General features: G+C 32.3%; 2 protein-coding genes and 1 pseudogene across 2 annotated transcripts in view; 2 read left to right on the top strand and 1 right to left on the bottom strand.

Annotated features, from left to right (window-relative positions):
* The window catches only part of LOC144837858 (uncharacterized), a 53,312-nt gene extending 39,860 nt beyond the window's left edge, over positions 1–13,452 (top strand). Inside the window, exon 6 of the mRNA XM_078693150.1 lies at positions 11,144–13,452. Coding sequence (XP_078549276.1) covers positions 11,144–13,155 — 2,012 coding nt within the window. The 3' untranslated portion in view covers positions 13,156–13,452. The remainder of the gene's footprint in view (positions 1–11,143) is intronic.
* On the top strand, positions 8,429–9,941 carry LOC144837201 (uncharacterized). Its single transcript, XM_078692217.1, has 4 exons — positions 8,429–8,752; positions 8,933–9,433; positions 9,694–9,756; positions 9,928–9,941. The coding sequence occupies exons 1-4, from the start codon at positions 8,743–8,745 to the stop codon at positions 9,939–9,941; spliced, it is 588 nt and encodes a 195-aa protein (XP_078548343.1). The 5' UTR covers positions 8,429–8,742.
* Positions 13,453–14,832: 1,380 nt separating the features above from the next.
* LOC144838202 (lymphocyte-specific helicase-like) lies at positions 14,833–16,610 on the bottom strand (annotated as a pseudogene).
* Positions 16,611–17,785: the final 1,175 nt, after the last annotated feature.

Raw genomic sequence — 17,785 nt, 5'->3', positions numbered from 1 at the left:
GAAAGATAATTGGTTATGTCAAGAATGCCTCTTCAATCAGCTTCCGAATGATGAATGCATCAGTGACATTAATATTCATGACGAATTTATTGCCGACACAAATAATGTGAATGAAACCCAACAAGATGGACATACATGTACAGAAGACATTTACGAGCATTTAAGCGAGGAATTCAACGTGTTTAACAAAGGCCTACATTTTATTCACCTTAATGCGCGGTCATTAGTTAATAAAATGTCTGAACTAAGGCACATCGCATCGAAGACCAAAGCTACTGTTATATCCATCAGCGAGTCGTGGCTGGACGAATCCATCACCGATAACGAGATCAAAATTGATGGATATACAGCGCTCAGGAAGGACAGAAACCGGTCTGGTGGTGGAGTTTGTATCTACGTAAAAAATGAACGCGCCTTCACACGTAGAAATGATCTGGATATCGACGATTTTGAAGCAATATGGATAAATATATATCTGCCTCGTTCAAAGGAAATTGTGATTGGTACATGCTACCGCCCACCAAAACAGAATGTAACTTTATTTCAGAACAACTTTGAAGAAACTGTATCAAAAATCAAAGAGAGTAGTGAAATTTATATTCTTGGTGACTTTAACATATGTACTTTAAATATTAATCCAGTATCGCAAAGATATAATGATTGCCTTATAAGAAATGGTTTTAGTAATGTTATTAAGGATATAACTAGAATAGGAAAAGAAAAAAGCTCATGTTTGGACCACATTGTTACTAATGTACAAAATAATGTGAAGCAATCTGGAGTAATTAACATTGGCCTTAGTGACCATTTTCTTATTTATTGCACTAGAAAAATACCTAAGTCTCATGTTCATAAAAATGAACACAACTCCGCAAAATTACGATCTTTAAAAAACTATAATGTAAATAACTATCTTGAAACACTTAACGATATCGATTGGTCTGTTGTCACTAATAATGTCGATGTAAATATCGCGTGGTTAACTCTTAAAGATATCATCATTAAGGTGATCGACTCAATAGCGCCAATAAAAAAAGTTAGACTTAAACAAAACATAGCACCCTGGTTTACCTCCGAAATTGCCGATGAAATCAAAGTAAGAGACACACTTTTAAAACAATTCAAGAAAGATAAATCTAATCTAGATATATACAAATATTATTGTGCCTCTAGGAACAAAGCTCAGCGGCTGATCAAAAAAGCTAAATCTAATTATTTTCTCAATAAGATTGATGAAAATAAAGACAACCCTAAAAAATTATGGAAAACCCTCAAACAGCTCGGATACGAGAAGAAATGTAAAACAAACACTAAAATCGTTCTCGATGACAATGGTAAACAAACTTTCTGTCCAAAAGGCGTTGCCTCTCGTTTTAATGAGTTTTTCACGAATGTTGCGTCAACACTCGTCAAAAAACTCCCAAAATGCATAGGTCTTTTCACCATGTCCACTAACGATCTTCTTAAATACTACGTTAAATTAAAAGGAAAAATGTTTAAGCTGGAGCCTGTTACCATAGAATTTGTTAAAACTCAACTCGAAAGCCTAAATGTAAACAAAAGCGTCGGTCTAGATAATATTCCCTCAAGATTCTTACGTGACGGTGCGATAATCTTGGCTGAACCGATAGCTCATATCATTAACCTTTCGTTTAAAACTAATTGTTTTCCTCATGATCTTAAAATTGCTAAAGTTACCCCTCTATTTAAGAAAAATACTAGAACAAATGTTGAGAATTATCGGCCGATTAGTATTCTGCCTACGGTATCTAAGATTCTTGAAAAATCTGTAGCTATACAAGTTGAAAGGTATCTTTCCAAAAATAATATACTTTATGCCTATCAATCCGGTTTTCGGCAGGCCCATTCAACTGAAAGCAACCTCATAAATCTCATCGACGGTTTAAAAAACAATAAGTCCAAAGGCCTTCTTACTGGAATGGTTCTAATTGACTTACAAAAAGCTTTCGATACCGTCGATCATGTGATTTTAATTAACAAGCTAAAATGCATGGGTTTTAAGTGTACTGACTGGTTTCAATCTTATCTCGCTAACCGCACACAAGTTGTCAGTGTGAATGGTACCTGCTCTGAACCTCTTATAGTTACTCATGGTGTACCGCAAGGTAGCATCTTGGGCCCTATTCTTTTTCTATGTTATTTAAATGATATTGCTTCTTGTATTGATTCTGATGTTCAATTATTGCTTTATGCTGATGATTCTACGATTCTGTATTCTCATCACGATGCCACCAAAATCGCTCATAAATTAAGTACTGTCCTAGCTAAGTGCCAGGACTGGTTAACTGAAAACAAATTATCTTTACATGTTGGCAAAACCGAAAGTATTATCTTTGGTAGCAGAGCGAAGCTTAACAAAGTAAAAGAGTTTTCTGTAGAATTAATGGGCCGTAGAATCAAAAGTACTAAGCAAGTTAAATATTTAGGTATTGATTTAGACCAATATGTATCATGTGATATCATTGCAACTAGTGTTATCAGTAAAGTTAAGTCAAGGTTGAAGTTTTTACATAGGCAAAGTTCGTGCTTGAATAAAAAATGTCGTAAACTATTAAGCACTGCTTTAATACAATGTACATTTGACTATTCTGCCTCGGCATGGTACGGCGGTGTCAATAAGAATCTTAAACATAAATTACAAACTGCCCAAAACAAGATGGCACGTTTCATTTTAAATGTTGGTCCGAGGTCTCACATAGGTGCCAAAGAGCTTTCTGATCTTGGGTTTCTTAATGTCAGCCTCAGAAATAAGTTTTTAAGATTAAATTATGTTCACAAAATTCGTTATAACTTTAATACGCCTTCTTTCCTTAAGGATAACTTTTTGTTAATTTCTGATCATCACAACCATTTCACCAGGGGTACAACATTTAATTTTGTCACTCCTAAGGCTACTGGCGTTAATGATACGACTTTTTATTTCTTAGGTATCCGTGACTGGAACAGGCTCCCCAATTCACTCAAATCAATACAAAATAATGCAACCTTCAAAATAAAACTTAAAGAATATTTTAATAATGAACAGCTTGGTATTTCAGTTTAATTAAGTTATTTTTAATATTGTTTTTTTGATGTTTTCTTGTCTTGTATGTATTTTCTTGTTTTTTCATTTTTACTGAGTCATACTTAACGATAATTGTACTAGGCCCAACCACTCACTTTTCAGTCATTACGGATTGGACCCCATTGGAAATAAGTTTACTTTTTTGTCGACTTAATGGGTTATCCAGGTATTCTTTTTATACATTGTATATTTTAACTTTTATGTATGAATATCAAATAAAATCAATCAATCAATCAATTTGATGCACTGTTGCATGTTAGAAAAGGTAGTGGAATTTGTTGTTCTCATTACAAATCTCAAAGTATATTTTGATTAAAACATTGCTAATTATTTATTAAAAAGTGCAATTTTTGAAATGAACTGAAAAGGATTTAAGATCAAATGCTGTATATACTCTAATGTATTTAAAATTTATGAATGATTCCACCGAACTTTCAAGTTAAAATAACTATAGTGAGACATTTAATGAATAGGCAAACTGCCTTAAAATGTGACATGTTTCGAGAAACTATTATCATCATCATTTAAAATTTAGCAGTTCACAGCGTTTCACCGTAGGCCTATTGCCAATAAAATGTGCTATTTTATTGATGTCCTGGCGCCATTTAGAGCTTTATGAACTGTTGTTTTGTTTTATTGTATTTATTCATTTCCCAATCAACCGTGAACTCATGGTTCACCACTTACAGGAGGTTGGATTTTTTCATAGGGTAAAAAATTATTAATTAAAATTATTTTTAGATTTGATTAGTATTTATATTAACCAATTCAGCAGTTCACCGCTGTCTAAGGCGGGTGTTATCGAGTTTTGTATTAAAAAAACTACCAATTTTTTATTTTTTTGTGCATAATCAAAAGGATATTCAACCATTGATACAGTATGCCAGAAAAAGACATTTTGTTTTTTGATATCTTTAATACAATTCTTAAAAGATATAATAGTTGGCAATGTTCTTATTTAAAAACAAATCTGTTGGTATTTGATTAATTTATAATTGCATGGTTGGATTTTGAAATGTAAAAAAATGTAACTTTAACAATGAACGCCTTGTACAAACAAAGTTTGAAACATGAATTATTTGTCTAATTTTTAATCTAATTGAAATTGAAGCCTTCACTTATCTTCTACTAATCTTAAGTACCAATTATAAAAATGTTGTTTCAAAATGTATTTATTTCTTGCCTTTTCTGATACCCAGGGCAGATTACATATATCTATACCTTTTAAATAAATTTACGTAATTTAACTGTTTGAATGGCATTTTGTTGTTTTTTTAGACCAATGCTATGCCTTGGTAATTTCAACCATAATCTTTACAATCTGGTCTCGGAGAGGTCATCATCTTCATACAGTAGATGGCATCCATCCATTGGACGTATAAACCATTTTAATAAATTTCTTTATGACGGCCGAATGCTATGTTCGGTAATTTTACACATCTTCTTTACAATCTGGTCTCGGAGAGAGGTAACGTCTTCATACAATAGATAGCGTCCATCCATTGGACGCACAGTAATATGTTATACTCATGTTGATGCAATGATGTTATCATTAATAAACAATTTAATTAAACCTAATAAATTTTTTTTTTTAATGTTTTAATCATAATGTTCAGTATTGTTATATTGTCAATATTGTAAAAATAAATGCTCTTGAAAAATCTTGAAAAACTTCAGCTTCAATTAATTTAAACAAAAATACAACATTTTGTATGCGACAACAACATAATAAAATATAAAATGATTGACACACGAACTAAAAGGTAAGTATTTTGTTTTGGGAGGATCAAGATGATGCCAAATCAGATGCCAAATAAAACGTATTATAATATTCAAAAGCAATAGGCATGAGAAGAAACAAAATTGCTATAATAATAATAATTATTAATTAATTAATTAATTTTGCGTGTTAACTTTATTTGTTTTCACGTGTTATTATTTCGCGTTATTTTTCGTGTGGAATCTACTCCATCGATACAAAATCAAATGTTCTAGGTAGAGTAAAGAAAGGGGTGGATTCAGACATATTCCTTATCATTGTTCGCTAGTATTAAACCAACATGGGTATTACCGCACAGTGCTAAACTGATTTTAAGCGTATCCTATTCATTATCACTGTGCGCGAGTACAACCACTATGGGGATAGTAGCGCACATCGGTAAGCTTCTCACTGATTTTAATCGTATCCTATTCATTACCGTATCACTGTGCGCGAGTACAACCAACATGGGTATTGTAGCGTACAGTGGTAAGCTTCTCACTGATTTTAATCGTATCCTATTCATTATCACTGTGCGCGAGTACAACCAACATGGGTATTGTAGCGCACAGTCGTAAGAAGCTTCTCACTGATTTTAATTGTATCCTATTCATTATCACTGTGCGCGAGTACAACCAACATGAGTATAGTAGCGCATATTGGTAAGCTTCTCACTGATTTTAATCGTATCCTATTTATTATCACTGTGCGCAAATACAACCAAAATGCAATGACCATCGCATGATCCTCAACATAGTTACAGACCTAATGTTTTGCTTCTTAGAAAACACTGTTAAATAGAGAATACCGTTATGATTATTGCACATTGATTGTTATAGATAAACATACTGTTGTAAACAAATACATCGGGAAAACAATTAAGTTGAGTAAGTTGAGAAATGTTACCGTATATATTATAAACAAGATGGCTATAAGATAATACTGTGCTTAAATTCATTATGTTATGATATGCGTGATGTAACAATAATCTGAAGATCTGATCTTGGAATTTGTTTCATTTTTCTTTTAAATATTAGTTTTATTTCCTTCACCACAAAGACAACATTCTGCCATTCTGGATTTATAAGGAAAGAGATCGGAAAAGAGATCGTTTTGATAACTTCCTTATAGCGTGCTAGTAACAAGAACCCATTGTGACGTATAACGAGAAGAAAAACAACTCAATTATGATTGCACAACGAATACAATGTAGAATATGATACAGATTGCAATCATAGATCATTTAATAAAAACGTTAATAGCAAAATAATACACTGTACAACTGCCACAAATCATGTGTTTAAAGGTCCTTCATTTACTGAAGTTTCTAAAAAACATAATGTGACGTCAGTGTCCCCTCTTTACTTCGCAATCTCGTCAATCTTTCGTGGAAACACAACTTATGCATTGTTGATATCCATGTGTATCATCATCATCATCATCATCATCATTTTACGATGTAGTTTTTAAATCGAAATGTTAGAGAATCTAAAGTCATCATTTTTACCTAAAATATAGATGTTTTCAGCAAGAATTAGTACATCTTTGATCAATGTTTCCTGCTTTAAAATCTGCGTAGAATGTTGTAACAGTCGAAATGCAAGGATATTGACGTACTTCAACAAGCTACACTCGACGACTACCTACAGTAGTCTGTCTGTTAGTCACTCATTCTAAAGATACACATATTTATGTTGATAGTGTACAATAAGTTGTTGTATGCTTTAATCAAAACCGTACATTATTGTTGTTCATTTGACCTTTGACATGACGAAATGTTCAGAGGTTTCAGCATCCGCGCCTACACAGTGTGTCTGTTTAAGCATTTAATCCATGGTTTAAGTTATAGCACTTTATAATAGGCGAAATAAATACAATTTGTTCCGTACATGTGTAAAAAAAAAAGACAAACAAAAGAAATCATTAAATTTAGCTCATGGTAAACTGTTATAATAACACGAAGTCATGTGTTTTTTAGTGATTATTTAAACATCACGCCATGCATGAATGCACAAAGGAAGCCGGTACTTCCTTTTTGATGAAATATTAAAATCAAGAACCTAGAATTCTTATATTATTATTGTGGTATCAGCTTCTACGGCCTACTCATGAAATAGGACTTGAAAACTTTGTTGTTTGTTCATTTCATGTCGCTCATATTGAACTCATACAAAATCCTTATAAGCATATTTGACTCGGCGGCGAAAACAGAAAGCCGAACATGGAAGAACCAACCCCAAAATCAGAAACCAACCCAGTTTTAGTACTGTACTATGTGATAACAAAAAAAGACTATAACAATAATTTTAAGTGTGTGTTTTAATAAACTCAACGATAGGCACCAACTTTTTTCAAAAAGTCTATTATTATAGGTATTGATATTAATTATATATTTAAATCGATATTCGATAAAATCATATCAGAAGGACTTTATTTCAGCTTTTGGCTACCACTGTATTTTAATGTTTTTGCAAATAAAAGATACCATGAATATAATACATACTAAAATAATCTGCAGTTTTTAAATATTATTCAAAAAGAGTCTAGGTAATTTTCTAAAAATAGTTTCTAGGGATTTTTGAATGGAATAATTATAGACGTCGTACGACGACGATATAATCGTGTACATTGTGTGATTCAACAAAGACAGTTGGACCGTGGAATAGCTTTTGTGACGTCACGACCAAAGTCAATATAGCATACATACGTGGATTATGAATCATAATTACACAGTAGTTGACGTCAAAGGGAGTGGTGCAGTTGCTGCTACAAATCGTCACATTTTACTGTATCGGTATATTGATAGTCCATATAAAGATTCAGTTACAGCCCAGTCTTAAGCCAATTGTAAGTTTACAATATTTCATTAATATAGTTTAATTTATTTGCAAAACAATAATATGAGAATATAGGCATAATTCTGATAATGTGCTTCCTTCCATTGCTATTTGGAGTAGAGTGTGGATTGTGGTATGTGTTGTTAATATCACTGAACGTACTATTCTGTGTACCACACATAATCGTCAACAAACATCGAGTTCTCTAAAGAATTCCATCACCATAAACAATATATCCTATTATAAGATAATTGTAATACTTATGTATGTTTTTTATATTTAAGTACGGTTCTATACAAGGCTAACATTCAATCTCATTTTGCCAGTGATTACCGAACCTGATCTTAATCCTCGGGTGATTGCCGAACCTGATCATAATCCTCGGGTGATTGCCGAACCTGATCATAATCCTCGGGTGATTGCCGAACCTGATCTTAATCCTCGGGTGATTGTTGCCGAACCTGATCATAATCCTCGTGTGATTGCCGAACCTGATCATAATCCTCGGGTGATTGCCGAACCTGATCTTAATCCTCGGGTGATTGTTGCCGAACCTGATCATAATCCTAAATATAGCGGGTGTTCACTCCTCTTGCGTTCTGAGCAATACTAGCACCGCCAACTACAATAATATTAAATTTACTCGGACCCCATTCATAGACTTACACAAAACAGATACATACTTATCTTTCTGTTTTTATATTTTAACATGCTAGTGTAATACAGTAAATTCGTTTAGTTTTGACTAATATTCAATTAATGCGTGAGGTTCCTCATGACATGTTTAGTTTGCCAACCTGTCCAACATAATCCTATAGTACGCGCGGCGGCGCGTAGTGAAACATAAAGAACATTATAAATTGCCCGGATGCTCCACACTAATTGATTATAAACAAACTGCAGACAGTTCAATCATTGATCTTATCGTTACATTGAACTTAGTATGAAACGATCATCACGTCATAAGTATACATCATAGCTTACTGTAAGCAGATATATTTGTGAATTATGATTCGATTTAATACTTATGTTTCAGAAAATGAAGACAGAAGATTGAAAAAATGGCAACAGGTACACTGATAATGTATTCACTCATATAGACTTATATAATATTATAAACATATTAGTACAAGTACCGACATAAAAAAAGATTGGTCCGCTTTACATAATATGATTATATACAGTAATCCTAGTGTTGCATTAAATAATAATACACTTTTTAAAATTTTTCTGTTTATCACCATTTTATAGATTTTGATCTTGATTTAGTAAATGTTTCAACTTGGTATGATGAACGTAATCTCGTCACAAAGCTGAAAGTTTTGTACCAAGATTTGATTGCAGTAACGAACATAGACAGCGCCACCAACACAATACACTTACTACAGGAATTAAGGGCAAATGGACGTTTAAGTTCAGACAATCGTATATTGCTAGACGAGACAATAAAAGTAACTGAACAGTTTGGTGTCATCGCTCTTCTCAAACATTCTTTACTTGAAAATCAAGAAATTACTAAGTTCACTCGATATCGACTCCAAATTGTAGCTTTCGGAAATGGACTTAGACAGGCTGATGTGGACAGAATAGATGCATTGTACAATGGTAGTGCGTTAAAGAATTATAAAGATGCCTGGAGTATGATTCTTGATTTGGAAGAGAGACGAATAATCTGTGAAGAAAAAATTGAAGAATTCATTAACAATTTAAGACAAGTTGGACTGGATTCAAAAGTGACACTTCTGACTGAAGGTATGTTAGTGCGAAAAGCTAAAAAAACATTAATTTGGTAAAAAGAAATAAAAAAACAGTCTGACAACATTAAATCCATGTCCGCCGACTGAAGGTGCATGTTAATACATTGCTGCTGTTTTTTATGTTAATTAATATTATTTTGTATATAAAATGAAAAATATTTGTGTTGAATTAATGCAATAATTGATATTTTTATTACCGGTATAGAATATCATTGTAGCCTAACTTCAGGTTTTATACTGTCATTTATTAAACAGGACAAGTGGCAACCAGTAGTAATGAAGAACAAAGAATGCCAAAAGAAGTTAAATCAGAAACAGGTTAGTTAGGCCTACTAATAATGTACCGTGTAATTTTGGTGAAAGTGAATACTTGGCCTCGTACTACATTTCTGTAACAATCAAACATTCTTAATGCATTAAAAACATGAGATGAGTAATAAGTACGGTCTTTTTATTCATTTATATGTAATTTTACTTTCTATGGTCCAGAGATTCCGAGATAAAAGATTGAATGAATAATAAAATCAAATCCTCTTAATTTATTTTTGCTCATTTATTCATAATTAATTTGAAAATAAAATGTCTTCCTAATTATAATAAAAACAACAATTGATGAGATTTTGTAATCAAATTAAAAAATAGTAATTCACCGTAATAATTTATGTACTGTAGTTACAACCATCTTAGTTCAAATAACATTGTTAAAATTTCGTTCTGATTAATGCTATATTCTGTTTGTCGCCCTCTATAATACCTTTTATTTTAATGGATACAGCATTAATTAAGGCCTATAAATGCACAATTGTAACATGTCATTTGGCATAAAATTGTGGAGAATCATAAATAAATGTGATTATGACGTAGAGAATTGTGAATTTAGTTTCAATCATAAACATCTTACGCAACAATAGCCTTTTAACCTAATAACATACATGCATGGTAAAAAAAAACCAATATGTCACACCCTGAGTCGTGTATCCTTTAACTCTTTTTACGAGAGACCAAAGAATAGAATATGTAATATCAATGATATTATTGCAAACGTGTGTTTACAACAGCAGCTCCACGATAATTACCAGTTAATTTTAATTTAGGATAAATGGTATGGTTTTTAATTAAATTATTTACGAGTGCAATATTTCAATATTGAATAAAAGCAAATTCATTTACAATTTTAACTTTTCCTTTAAAATTAATCAAAACTATCACTTTGAACGCAATTTCTATTATTTCTGTTATTTGTTATTGCTTTCGTATTAAGAAAAAAAGTTGTACTGAGATGAATGAAAAATCTTTAATTTGTTATACATACTAGTAGAAATTATTTTTATTTCACCTACAAAAAAATGAATACATGCGTGTTACAAAGCTAATGTCGTAAAAAGTGAATGTAGAAAAATCAGCTTTCATCATCAATGACCACACTAGCACGTCACATCAGGTTTTACCATAAGCGGTGGATTTCTCTACATTTAACGGTTGTTACGATTTGCTGGCGACCACCAGTCGTTAACCGAGTTTTTCTTTCTGATTGATAATAAATTGTGTTTGTCGCCCTCTATATTATTTACTTGATGTACTACTTCGCCGGCGCGGCCACAGCACTACTTTATTGTATTACAGTACTAGAAATTGCAAGGCCCTTATTAAATAAAATAAATTTATTTTACTAAATATTGTTTTTGCCATTTTTCTTCGCATCTAGACAAGATTGAAGAATATCTGCTTCGAAGACAAATGAAATTGTGCAGCCAGGCCAGTAAATTTACACCAGCAACAATGCGTGATAGATACAAAGTTGACATTTCACAGATGTTTACTGATTTGGAACTACGCAAAGAAGGTGACAAGAATGAAGGCTGCAAACCAACAACATTAACAGAAGTGGTAGATGTTATCAAATCCACACCTGGATGTAGAGCTCTTATAGATGGGGAGGGTGGGATAGGTAAAACTACCATATTAAGGCATTTATCATACAACTGGGCTACGCCTACTCAATCGATTAAAGTATTTGAAGGTAAAATTGTATTTCTTTTAAGTGTAAGGGATTTAGAAAAGGATGACAACATTTTCGATCAAATAGTAAAGCAAGTTGATATGACAGATTTCAATTTAGACACTGATCTCCCAGAGGACCCACGGTTAATTAAGAAATTCATAAAGAAAAATGACGATAAAGTTGTACTGCTACTAGATGGGTTAGACGAATTGAGATTTAATAATCCAAGCGTAATTAGTCTGTTCAAAAAGAACAACCTAGAAGAAAGTACCGTGATACTTACTTCACGATCAGAAAACATAGACGAATTCGTAAAAGAGAGTGACGTACATGTAAGAGTTCAGGGATTTAATGATGAGAGCATAGGAGATTATATTTACAAACACTTTAAGTGTTTTGGAAAACCGCAATTGGGAAAGTCCCTTAAAAAGGAATTAGATATTGACACGCATCTTGAAACAGTTTTGGAGTTAGATACGATGGATAAGCTATATTTGTATAGGCGTAAACATGAAGACGTATATTCAATGTGCAAAAATCCAATGCTGCTTTTTTCAATCTGTTTGCTATGGCAAGACAGACAAAGCCTTCCTAAAGATAAAGCTGAACTTTTTAAAGAAATATTTCGTAATATTTTAAATCAGTTCAACAAACAAAAACAATTCGCCAAGCTTTCTAAATTTGAAGACACACCACTAAAGTACGTAAATGCTATGATTTTGTTGGGAAAATGTATGTATGATAGTTTGAAAGAAAACCAACTTTCAATAAACATGAAAGATTTGAATGATAAACATACGACTAAAGATTTGGTTGATATGTCCGTGAAACTTGGATTTGTTTACGAAGAAGCACCGATTTTAAAATCGAATTTTGATATCGTTTTTATGCCTCCTCACAAATTAATAGTAGAGTCATTGGTGGGATTTTACTTGTGCAAATTATGTGAAAGTGAAGGTATGGAGAATGAGTGCTCAGATGTACGAACATTACTTACACCATTGGATGATGATGAGTGGGAGGTGATACGAGAGAGTGAGCATTTATACAGAGCGACAGAGTTTGCAATTGGTTTCCTTGGTGATAAAGCTGGCGGTTTCCTCAAGCACTGGGTTACAAATAGTTTGTCAACATATCGCTATCTGCCGAGAAATTTAAACTTTGTTAAAAAAGAACATAAAGATGATGTGGTAAATGAATTAATTAATCACATGACAAGCAAAGATTTAGAAATAAATAATCATTTGGGTGATATATCTACCTCAATAAGAATGCTTATTGATTACATTAGTCCAGGTGTACAATGTAACGGGCATTTCATACGTCTAATTATGCAATTGTATTGTATGCAATATGAATATTATAGTGTCAATGTCTTTTATAGTAAGATGGCATTGGAGCGAAAGGGAAGAGTTATTGCACACATTTTAGGCATTGAAGGTAAATGTGACGGTGTTATAATTTGGAATCTATCACGTGATGTATTTGATGACTTTGTATCAGAATGTTCTCTCAAACAAGTTCAATTAGCATTAGGTATTCTCACTATCTCTCATAGTAAACTTCACAACATTGATGTTAATACATTTTCTTCATTTCTCATTATGTGTCCTAAGCTGGTGGTGCTTGACATGTGGGATTGCAATCTATCAGCTGACGACATTCCTCACATGTCTGAAAAGTGTTCAATAAGAAATATTACATTTCGTCATTAGTTAGTTTTCACTGATAACGTATGTTACTTTTACTATATAACATACACATTTTTAAATCTCGCAACAAGCAGGTGTCAATTTTTAATATCGCAAATAATTGCATTTCTAACATTAAATTTGTATTCAATATAAAAACGACCTTTTATATATAAATCGTATAGTAGATTAAATCAATATGATAATCTAAAACATAAAATGTTTTTAAACATTTTATTTTGACATACTTACCTTCATCGACGGAGCGCGCGCGCGTACTTCCGCACGCGGCACACTAGCAACGGAAGTAATAATTATTAACAGCTGTAGCATGCAGATAAACAAGAATGTTTGTTTCTTATTCATTATTTATAAGCTGTGCTGCCATATTTAATGAAAATGATTATTTTATAATAATGCAATGTTTTTTACTTGATATAATTGTATAGAATTGGTTGTGCGTGTTTTAAAGTAATTATGTGATAATATTATATTAAATGTAATTAATACAACTCTTTATAATTAGGTTGGATGGTTAAATACTAAAAGTAAAGTGGTACAACTTGAAACTACAAAACATAACATTAACATATTAATGATGAAACGAAATTTGTTATCAAAAGCAGTTTTATTAAATGAAAACGTAATTATAAATTGTATTAACAAATAAACACATTATGAGATGTCTTTGGCACAGTAACAACAACAGAACAAAGTTGTAGTAGAATTTGTAAAACTAAAAATGACAAAAATCAAACAATAAAGACATTATATAATATAGTTTGATATCAATGATTTTTACATTTAGTTTCATTGGTGTGTTTTTAAATATATTTTTTGATGTAGAATTATTTTTTATTTTATGATGTAGAAATAGTGAAATATAATCCTGTATAAAATAAATTTAAGGGTGAAAATATATAGATTGGAATAATTAAAAGTTCTACTTAATGTTCAGATATATTTGTGTACAGTCTTTGATTTTCTTTATGTTGTAAGAGTAATAACTCTTGGTGTTAAAAATAGTTTAAACCTGAACAGTATGGTTAAATACTAAAAGTAAAGTGGTACAACTTGAAACTACAAAACATAACATTAACATATTAATGATGAAACGAAATTTGTTATCAAAAGCAGTTTTATTAAATGAAAACGTAATTATAAATTGTATTAACAAATAAACACATTATGAGATGTCTTTGGCACAGTAACAACAACAGAACAAAGTTGTAGTAGAATTTGTAAAACTAAAAATGACAAAAATCAAACAATAAAGACATTATATAATATAGTTTGATATCAATGATTTTTACATTTAGTTTCATTGGTGTGTTTTTAAATATATTTTTTGATGTAGAATTATTTTTTATTTTATGATGTAGAAATAGTGAAATATAATCCTGTATAAAATAAATTTAAGGGTGAAAATATATAGATTGGAATAATTAAAAGTTCTACTTAATGTTCAGATATATTTGTGTACAGTCTTTGATTTTCTTTATGTTGTAAGAGTAATAACTCTTGGTGTTAAAAATAGTTTAAACCTGAACACTGTGCTGACTTGTAATAACACTTGGTGTTAACAATAGTTTAAACCTGAACACTGTGCTGACTTGTAATAACACTTGATGTTAACAATAGTTTAAACCTGAACACTGTGCTGACTTGTAATAACACTTGGTGTTAACAATAGTTTAAACCTGAACACTGTGCTGTGCAGAAAACAAAAGTAACTACTTGCATAGAAATAAATGTCATAAATACCATTAACGATCCCAGATTTCAATTTGTGCAATATTGGGTATACAGTATGTGAACCCAGTACTGTAGTAAATTTAAAGCCAGGAGCCATGGATTTGATGTGGATATCTTGATGGAGAATTGGATGAATATGCAGAGATCAAACTTGCAATTAGATTGTTGAAGACAGGTTAGTTATCCTTCTCTAGCCTTTAACTCTATGACATTCTCATCGCAGGATTCCAGAACCTTAAATGCTTCATTCTCCTTTACTGGTTTCAATTTCTTTCCCACGTTATTCCCAACAAGGTCGCTGCGATCCAATAGGAGCTCAAGATCTGCGTCGCTGATGACTTGTTCTTCACAGTTTTTGATAATGCCAGAGTGATCAGTGGAGCATAACACTTTTAGTAGTTCCATGGGATCCATCACAGCTTTTGAGTCTCTCACCATAGTTTTACTGCTTTTGAATTTACCTAAAAACAAAATAAGATAATGAATTTTTGAAATGAATGAGAACAATCAATGCCTAGAAGTTTGCATACTACTGTAGAAGTCTATAAAACAATATGATTAATTTAACAGGCGTTTATTGTTCAGGAGGGTTTTTAGGGAGGTGTGAAAGACAAAACTGACCTTGATGAATGACCATCTTCTCCAGCTTCCTCTTGCAGCTGCTCTCTCCACTATCTTCTGGTCAATGGTGTTAATGGTCACTAACCTGTAGACAATCAGTGGCTTTTCTTCACCAATTCTGTGGCATCTATCTTGGGCTTATAGATCTGACTGTGGATATATATGCTACTTCACAATGTATTGAAAGTCACTACACTAAAACAAACATTACACCACAAGCTTGTGACTAATTATTATAACATGGGTTCAAGGATGTAGCCAATCAGACGCGCTGAAATGAGTCACTAGTGCGCTCTTTATTTGTTCACTATCATGCACTTGAGTGCAAAAAGTGCGCAGCAAAAAAGCATATTGCACTCTGTGTGTAAATTGTATGGCAGATTATTGATCACACTGTAATAAAATGTAGTAATTATTTATTTAACTTACCCAATCACTGTCATATATAGTGACTGTGTCAGCTGTTGTCAAGTTGATGCCTAACCCACCAGCTCTTGTTGAAAGCAGAAAGATGAAATAATCAGGATCATTGCTGAAATTACTAATCTGAGAAGATAAGAAAACAATCTTCCACTATTTTTTAATCATTAAAAAACAAATTAACATGATTCATGGATGCTATTATTATGAAAAAAAAAACAAACAATACAAAACATTGTATGTGGCCTGCTACAAGTCCAACTGATATTATTGTATTAAAGATAATTATCATTACTTGAAAAATGAAGACAACCACATTTGCCAACTGGTTTAAGTTTTCTCTTTACTCTGACGTATTCTTGAATGCTTATTACATGTTGTCTATCAGTAAAAACATTCTTGCACTCATTCTAAAAAATAAACAGAAACGTAATAATACAGCAGTATCATTAGGCCTAGTTGCTGATAAAATCAGAATGTGAAATGTCTATATCAACTGGCCATTCTTCATTGTGCATTCACTATAATTTACATTTACAAATTGCCAAAAACATAGTTGTTTTACTTTGTATCCATGAGTGCTTACCTGTCAACAGCCATCTAGACGACGACAGTAGTTCTGTCTCTGTACATGGAGGTATATGTAGGTCTCTGTAATCTTCACGTATGTCACGCACTTTCATCCTGCTGTGAGAAGATGAGGACAATTAAGATCAGACATTGAGGTCATCTAGGCACCGGCCTATATAGTAGTAGGCTACTAAACTAGGCTAGTTACAAGTCACAGTTCCCTCCTGCGACTCTCCAGTTTGTGTGGGCTAGAAAAGGGAGAAAAAAAGTGGTAGGCCTAGGCCCTGGCTGGCTGTCTGTGTGGTGGAGGGATAACAATTGATGTGTTCATATTATTTGTTAGTTTGGTGCCATGTAGGCACCAGTAGAATCTAGCGTAATACCAAAACAGAAACAAACTATAAACATGGATCTTACCTAAGTTTTGTGTCTCTTACAAGAACAGGCTAGGCCCACACCTTTTATAATATTCATAAAGGCCGCGCTGTGTGAATTGATACCAAACTATTAACCACCTGCTCTCCTCTACTCGTTTTTTAAATAGAAACCAAAGAGCGCCTTCAACGAACAACATGAGACCGTAGGGCCTACTAGTTTTAATCGAATTAGAATTTTTAGTTTAATTTATTTTATCAATTTAATTTTTTATCACTATAACTATGTCGAAGTCAAAATATAACGCAATTCGTTATTTTTTCTACCAGCATTAGATAGAATACAACAACAATTGTTTTGTAATATTGTCGGCGCAGTTACGATGCGATAATGCTGAGTCATCATGAGGACGGTATAAGGTGCCAGTTTTAGCATAAAAAACACTATAGCAAATAATTATGTAAAATGTATAAAATGATGAATGCCGACTGGACAAAGAAAGACAATGAAAGAATATGAGAATTGTATGAAGATTTGCATGAAAATATTAAATGTTTATATAAATTTTGCAGTACACCACGCGTATATACAGTTCTTGAAATGAATGAATTGTTAAGTTTCTCGACGTTCCAATCAATAATTTACTTTGATCGTCCTCGGGAAAATCATAAATAACTCCTCACTCGATCCTAAGGACGATCATAATATCTATGAATGGGACGATCAAAGCATAATATTGATCGAAACGTTGAACTCTAACGTCAGTTATTTTCAGAACCAAATACGTTTTATTTAAAAATTCTATTCACATGTATTGATCTTTTACATTTAATCGAGGATTCTGTGTCATTTTGAGTGAATAAGTATAGACTTCAGTAATCCTATTGTGCTTCTACAGAAAGACCTGCACTAA

Source organism: Antedon bifida, chromosome 3, assembly GCF_963402885.1.
Source record: "Antedon bifida chromosome 3, ecAntBifi1.1, whole genome shotgun sequence".
Lineage (NCBI taxonomy): Eukaryota > Metazoa > Echinodermata > Crinoidea > Comatulida > Antedonidae > Antedon > Antedon bifida.
Note: the sequence above shows the minus strand (reverse complement) of the source record. Positions and strands in the feature narration are given on the sequence as shown.

Excerpts from the sequence above, each read along its gene's own strand:
- LOC144837201 (XM_078692217.1), top strand. Across the intron at positions 9,434-9,693 it reads AGTGACACTTCTGACTGAAG|GACAAGTGGCAACCAGTAGT; the intron begins GTATGTTAGTGC and ends TTTATTAAACAG.